Source organism: Buceros rhinoceros, unplaced genomic scaffold, assembly GCF_000710305.1.
Source record: "Buceros rhinoceros silvestris isolate BGI_N320 unplaced genomic scaffold, ASM71030v1 scaffold42414, whole genome shotgun sequence".
Classification (NCBI taxonomy): Eukaryota; Metazoa; Chordata; class Aves; order Bucerotiformes; family Bucerotidae; genus Buceros; species Buceros rhinoceros.
Window position 1 is genome coordinate 48,608 of NW_010409722.1, and position 7,395 is coordinate 56,002.

The following is a 7,395-nucleotide window of genomic DNA, read 5'->3' on the forward strand; positions in this document are numbered from 1 at the left end:
TGCTGAAATAGCTTTAAATATTCAGCCTTTGCCAATATTCTCAAGGTTTTGGGCTGACACAACCAACGCTGCATCAAGAGGTTACTGTCCCCTCTCACCTCGTCTGCTTTTTGAGCAGAACGCCCTTGGCACCGGCAGAGCACATACAACTCTCTTGCAGCTGCCAAAGTTCACAGTCCAATGATTTATTTCAGGTCACATTCGCACCCTGGCTTGTGAAGCAAGAGGTGTTGCCTATCAGCAGGGAAGTGGACTCTGCCCCGTTGTCCCGGTCTATGCTGTTAGAGGTCATCCTGTACCACCCTGTGCTTCCAGAGCTTTCTCGCCTATCAAAAACCAATAAACCGAGCAACAATGGTTTGCACCACACTCCTCATACGCCTCCTAGAACCACAAAGCACTCAAAGTCAACAGCTACTTACGTCTGAATGGCATCGAGTCCTGCCATCTTCATCTTCAACAGACGGTCTTTCCAGTAGAAGCGGGGCACCCGAGAGTAGTGAATGCTACCTGAGATGTAACGGAAAGGTCTCCCATCCTTGACAAAGCAGTTGCAGTCATAATCAATCCCAAAACTCCTCTGCTGTAAATCCTGTGTGCAAAAAAACCCAACAAGGACAGAGAAAAAGCACAATATAATCATCTTCTGCCTTGAAAGACACGGGGAACAGTCAATAGAACACCTGCGGGCGGGACACGATGGAAGGTACAATGGTACCAACACATACGTCTGAAATCTTTGAGTAAACATAAAACCGCTTGATAGATCAGTCTGGTGCTCTGCATACAGATATATAAGCCACTAAAAACTGGGCCATCCACCACCGGAGGAAACCTGCCCAAAGGTGAAGTAGGGACCAACAGACCACACTGTTTTGAAGAACCTTCCCACGAAACCACTTCCTTCTATTAACTGGTGAAGAACTTTGTTACAACAGCACGTACAACTGCAAGAAGAGTAAAGCGGAGGGAATGGGGAAAGCGAGATACAAGGGGCAGGCAGAGCCCTGAAGCTTCGAGTACTGAGACTCCTGGAGACGACTGCCAACCAAGAGCGTGCTCTTACTGCAACACCACAGCACAACGGAGCCAGCGCAATGTGTCACAGGTCAAAGGAACAAGAGAACGAACTACCGGATGGAGTACAAAGAAAGAATAAAAAAAAACCAAAACCAACCACCACACCCTCCTGTGAAAACTGGAGCATGAAATTGCCGAGTCAACATGCCCATCCCTAGAGCCATTAAACAGAGCAACCAGGTGAGGTAACACTCAACAAGCGCTTGAAAACTCCAAGGAGGAGGAAAACTACAGTGTGTTGGGATTCTTCCTGGGATGCTGCTGCTCTTGTAGTAACTCCGGGATCTTAAAGCTCAAGTAAATCCCCACTGCAGTGGACGCGCAGGTACGTGCCAGCCGCTCGCTTTCCTTTCAACCCCAACACACGTGACTCTGCTGATGTTTGATTTACAACCCGCCTCCTGACTCCGGGGCACGCTGCACTGGGCTGGGACTGTACCGTGGGTATCCCCGAAGGAAAGCTCTCCCCCTGAGGAACGCCAAGCAGATGACTCGCGTTCTTCAGAAAGTTTCTGTCAGCAAATAGAATTAATGTGTGGAAATCATTCGGCATGAGTAAGTATTGGTACAAAATAAAAGGTCCTTAGAGGCATCTTCCTTGATCAGCGAATAAAGTTTTATTAAATCCCAACACTGAAAGCATTTGTTACATCATAATTTACATATTTTCAAATCCACTCTACACCGATTATATAATGTAATAAATAGAACCGTCACAAAGTGAGGATATTATTCTGAGAGTGATTAATTCTGCCCCCTCCGGTGAACTGGCCTTTTATAGGAAGAAATATATATTCGTTTAGTTAAGTTCTCCGATCAAATACATTCCACACACACAAAAGAAATAGATTTACAAAACCAAGAAAATTTTAAATATTATTAAATAAGCAACACAGCAATTGTTTTTCTTTTTTTCATCTGGAATACTGGACACAGGCCTACATTATGCACATTCAAGTCAAATTGGGAAAAAAGTATAGAAAAAGCTATGAAGGACAAGTAGGGATTGCTGTCTTCGAGAGGTTTTAGAAAAGATTAACGCCTCCTGCTATGAAAGAGACAAGTTGATTTTGACTACTTAAACAAAAAAAAAAACAAAACAGGAAAAGGGTTTGAAGTGTTTTGGCACGGAAAGAAAACATTGGAAGTGAGAGCTACTAAGCAAACAAGTTTTCAGAGGGAGAGACTTACAGAAAAAAAATGAGCGAGAACTAAATCACATTGGGGGCACTCGAGGAATTTATGAAATGATTATGTGACCACTCCTAAAAGAGGCGTATCTGCTCCTGGAAGGACACACAGAGATCTTTCGAGAGCACAAAGTAATGAAGACGACCACTTCAGCGAGGTTTCTGCATATATTTGGACAGAACAAAGACAGAAACAAAAGGGGAAGGGGAAAAAAGAAAAAAAAAAAATCCCAGCCCCTCACTGGGAAACCAGCGCCAGTGAAATCCACTCTGCACCACGACACTGGCTGGACAGCAGCAAACCGTATCATCAGCTGGACATCACCTGCTCCTTCCTTTATATCCTGCCATTAATTTACCCGAAGCAAGGATGGGTTTTGTATCTCTCAAGTTTCCCAGAGTGATATTCATTTGTGTCAAGCCCTTCTAGGAAGGGCAGAGAAAAGCTCTCCATCCTTCCCGTCCCGTAGCAGCTATTTCGCTCTGTGCCTGTCGAACCGGGACAGCGATAGACAAACGCTGTTAAGGGAAGTCAGCGGCTGCAGAGTTTAGTCTTCTTACAAACAACACCATCTACTTGAAATACTAAAACCTTAAAGTTCAAGCATTAGCCTCTTTGCATTGCTTTCAAATCCTTGCTCTTGTGAGAGAAAAATCACAGAAGAGAAACTACGCACCAACAACGACAACAAAAAAAAAATAGAGAAAGACGAGCGAAGAGACGGCGTGTTTCAGCTTTGGCTTTTGTGCTTCCTCGGGAGGTACCTTATGCTCAAACAGCAACAGAAGTTACATCAGTTACGGGTTTTCTTTCTCATTCACTTTTATTAGAGCTCCTTTAGTCAGTAATTACTAGATGCTCGGTTACTCTGCAGAAAGACAGCTGCTTTCACCCTTTGGTATCAGTCTCCCCAGCTTTTTCACTGGATAAAACTGAATTCCAGGAACTGATGCCTGCCAACTCCCTGTCGCAGCAGGAAGCCCCAGTGCATGCTGCAGGATAAAGACATCCAGCCTCAGCAGAAACCCTGGGCTATTCCCTTCCCCGGAACATTTCTAGCATAAGGCTTCTGGAGTTCACAACCTCTGTGGACGCTCTGCAGCCCCTTCTGCCAAACAGCCACGAGTGACGTTACTGCCAGAGAGCAGCATGTCACCTCTCCGAGGGCTGAGGAGGCAGCTAGCTGCCCGAGGGGTAATCCCCGGAGGAACACGGCGTGGCTGCAGGACACACAAGATCTCCCTGACATCAGTGCTATCTTTAAATGCAGAACCTCAGTAATAATGAACAAAGAATTAATTTCTTCAGTATTTTAACGTGCCCCTGATTAGTTTCATAGGCCCAAGATACAGTTAGTGGTTTCTGCTCAGACTTAACAGAGCCTGCTGAAGTCCACCCCAAGACACCTTCTCCAGCTGCCCCGAAAAAAGATGTCCATTCAGAGCAGAAGAGCCAATATACTGACCAAAAAAGGGTGGCAGAAGCCTGTCAAATGACAGCTCCTCAAGGAGAACGTAGAATTATCTCCGTTATCTCCGCTCTGCTGCCCAGCCTCATGGGTATTCCAAAGTACATCGTCCCCGAGCTGACGTAGACAAAGGTGTTCTGCCCAACTTTGTACAAGCCGGCAAAGAATGGATTCAGCAAATAAGCTCCAGCGTTTAGCGGGAACATCTGCCCACCATGAGTGTGGCCAGAGAGAATTAAATTGATGTCTGGCCTCTCCTGAAGGGCCCACTTTGCAGCCACCGGCTGGTGAGCTAACAGCACGATCGCACGCTCACCACTACAACCCTGGAGAGCCTTTTTTAAATCCATGCCATGTCCCGAGTAGCGCAAGACATCTGCTTCAATATCATCCACACCAGCCAGGCAGAACCAGTCATCAGAGCTCTTTGGGGAAACGATCTTCACGTTCTCATTGTGCAGCGGCCGAATGTTGAAGGATTTCAACAGCTCAAACCAGTTGCTAACATCGGAGGTGTAGTACTCATGGTTTCCCGTGACAAAGTAAGTCCCCAAGGGGGAATTCAGCTCTCCGAGAGGCTCGACAGCAGGTCGTATGATCTCTGCCTCAGAGTCAGTCAGGTCCCCAACAATCACAGTGATATCTGGTTTTAAAGCCTTGACCATTCTCACAATCATGGCAAGCTTGGTCTTCCCAACCGTGGGCCCCAGGTGGATATCTGAAAGCAACACCACCTTCAGATTATTCATTGCTGAAGGCAGCTTGTGGACTGGAACCTCCACTGAATTCACAGTGGGAGGCTGGGAAGCGTTTAACAGCCCGACCACCGTCAGCACGACAGTCAGCACGACTGCCAGAACTGGTTTCAGGGCTGTTCTGTTCTTGTTGCCAGCACCCGCCTTACCGCCTCTGCCAGCCAAGAACTTGTAAGCCTGCTCTACAGAGCCTAGAGTGAAGAGGAAGAAGATAAGAATGATATAGGCTCCCAGGCAAGTGTAGGCAGCTAAAGAAAAGAAATAGGGCTCTTCCGCAACAAGAAAGAGCAAAGTAAAGAAGCTTGAATGAGCCAAAGCCAGAAACATGAACACAGCTACTTTCCACGGCATGAAACAGAAGGAGCTGGCAGCTGAGGACCTGGAGAACGTGGTGACTGTGCTCCTCCAAACGTGAAGAGATCCTATCAACATGAGCGCGTTGGCAAACAGTGCCATCTGCAGCCTTAGGAGCCAACGCCGCGTCCTGAGCTCCAGTTTTTCTGCCGGGTAACTCCGCGAAAGCATCATGGAGAAGAACACCACTCCGGCAGCCACCGCAGCCTTCGCTTCAAGGGGCAGTTGCTTGAAGGAGATCATCTTTGCCTCCTGACCGTTCCCTTCTGTTCTGCAGAAGTCTCCAGCAGGCAATAATGTGGTTAGGAAGGGATGCCTTGGGTCAACGCAGCCTGCAACCAGGAACCAGTATCAGCCGGTTTAAAATATTACACACATTCCCTCTTTCCCAGTCTGCCACGAGGGATCGTTACTCTGCGCAGAGACACTGGGTCACGCAGAATCACCATCATAAGGACAGAGATTTCCTGATGTGAAATAAATCGGACAGCTGACAGCACTGGATGATGGCAGTCCCCTTCCGAGCAACCTGCCTGGCTCCCTCAAGGATTCCTCCCCAACCCACCCTCCCCCCCCTTTCTTTAATATGCTCTTTCCTCGTTACAATTTCCTTATTGTAGGACGGCAACAGATCACACCAGTGACACAATGAGTCCTGAAAACTACTGCGGCAGTATTTGTTCTTCTTCCCAAGCTCCATCTCAAAAGCAGGTATTGCCCTACGTCATCCCTGCCAAACAGAAGAGGTTCTACTAACACGTGCTACAGCAGCAGTGAAAGCCCCACTGGATCAGGTGCCCGATCCAACCAGTAACTGCAGACGACGTACCAGCAGATATCCCTGCCTCCAGCTGTGAGTAAGACTTCCCAAAGCCCTCAAAAATCAGTAGAATCAGTGAAACCCACATCATGTTTCGCTGCTCGCTTCCCACTCACTTCCACTACCCGAACAGCTCCCAAGACTCCTGTCTCCTTCACCTCTATCCTGGTTAACTGAAAAGAAATTAAAGCATCACACACTGTGCTCCTTTATACGGAAAGGGAGCACTAAGTCTAAGGCATCTCTGCTCCCAGATGGAAATAAATAAGCAAGCATCAGCTCTGTTTGAATCGTACCAGGATTCTCCATTTTCCTCTGTATTTTGCTGAGAGTTCATAGTGTTTTTGCTAACTCCCAGGTTAAATTTTCTATTTGAAATAAAACTACTGCTTTATTATAACCACAGACAAAAAAGGTTTGGATGGTCTTTCATAATACACAATAGAGACCAAGTCTGAGAGAAGAAACTACCTTATTTCAAGCCATGCAGCAGCACACGCTTATTTTCAGAACATTTCCTGTCCCTCAGTCCACTCTTAATGAGAGAAAAAGTACACAATCGTTACAGCCAAAAATATCCCAGAACTAGGGCAGGGAAGCAGCACTGGAGGGCTCCGCAGCGAGCCTGAGCCCAGAAGTCCACAAACCGGAGTCTGCCTGGTTGCTCGTCTGCAGCATATACCTTCCCCAGCTAATTTAAAAGCACATTAGCACCTCTGATGACAGACTCTGCCACGTATTTTGTAGCCATTGCTTGGCCACGGAACTGCGGGTTGATGGCGAAATTGTGCCTGCCAGCCTCAGCACCTTAAGCCCTCTCTGCTGTTACAACACTCTCCTGAAGAGACGGTGCTGTTTTACACGCGTGCCTGTACAGAAAGTAAACAGAGCTAGGAAGATAAGAGCTGAGAAATGCCCTGCTGGTTCCAGTCCACAGTTCCCCTGGACACCAGGCCACACTCTGCCTGGACAAACAGCAGTGAGAAAAGCTGTTTAAGCTAACAAAGCTGCGACGTTAGGGACGTTAGAAGGCAAAGCCTGCTGGATGTTGTTTATGTACCTAATGTAGTTTAATTCAGCTAATCCTCTTGGGAAATCTGTTAAATACAGTTCACTTCTTCAACCTCCCACAGCAGCCAATTTCTGAAATCCACTAAATATTTTAAAAGTATCTTATTTGTTTTAAGCTCATCTACTAAATCCACCAAGTGTCCCTCTTCTAACAGCACCAAATATGCTGAGCGCTGGCTCTCCGTTCCCTTACCCACCACCGTCACATACCCTACACCTCAGCCACAGCCCAGCCCTCACAGACCACGCTCGCTGTCTTCCAACCTCCCCTTCGACAAAGGCCTCCCGTGAGGCTGGGCCACTTTTCACAGAGTTTTCCCCACCACTCGGTGAGCAACATCATCTGTCAAGGTGATACTGATGCTCTGCTTCAAACTGAAGGCAGGAGCCGCACGGCAGCAGCTCTGAGGACCGCGGACTTGTCCCGGCTCCTGGTCAGGAGCGGTTCGGCATCCAAGCAGCAACCAGAGGCGATGCTGAACCTGGGCAGAACAGGAAAAACTCCTCTCTCTCCCCTCCGGCACACCACAGGAAAAGCGAGTTTTCCCACGGCACCTGGTCACGGCGTGTCGGGTTCGGGTAACCACAGCTCGGTTCCCACCGCGGCTCGGTTCCCGAGCCCTCGCAATGCGATTTCCCGGCGCCGAGCCTGCCGG

At 47.9% G+C, this 7,395-nt stretch overlaps 2 protein-coding genes across 2 annotated transcripts in view; both read right to left on the minus strand.

Moving 5' to 3' along the window:
* GLB1 (galactosidase, beta 1) overlaps nucleotides 1-1,633 on the minus strand; it is a 17,594-nt gene extending 15,961 nt beyond the window's left edge. Inside the window, exons 1-2 of the mRNA XM_010135313.1 lie at nucleotides 1,520-1,633; nucleotides 423-592 (exon numbers count right to left, since the gene is read on the minus strand). Of these exons, the coding sequence (XP_010133615.1) occupies nucleotides 423-592; nucleotides 1,520-1,633 (284 nt within the window). The remainder of the gene's footprint in view (nucleotides 1-422; nucleotides 593-1,519) is intronic.
* A 2,141-nt stretch (nucleotides 1,634-3,774) lies between these two features.
* On the minus strand, nucleotides 3,775-5,169 carry TMPPE (transmembrane protein with metallophosphoesterase domain). Its single transcript, XM_010135312.1, has one exon. It carries the CDS (start codon nucleotides 5,089-5,091, stop codon nucleotides 3,775-3,777), a length of 1,317 nt encoding a protein of 438 aa, XP_010133614.1. The 5' UTR covers nucleotides 5,092-5,169.
* Between the last annotated feature and the right edge of the window lie 2,226 nt (nucleotides 5,170-7,395).

Excerpts from the sequence above, each read along its gene's own strand:
- TMPPE (XM_010135312.1), bottom strand. The coding sequence starts at position 5,091 with ATGATCTCCTTCAAGCAACTGCCCCTTGAAGCGAAGGCTGCGGTGGCT.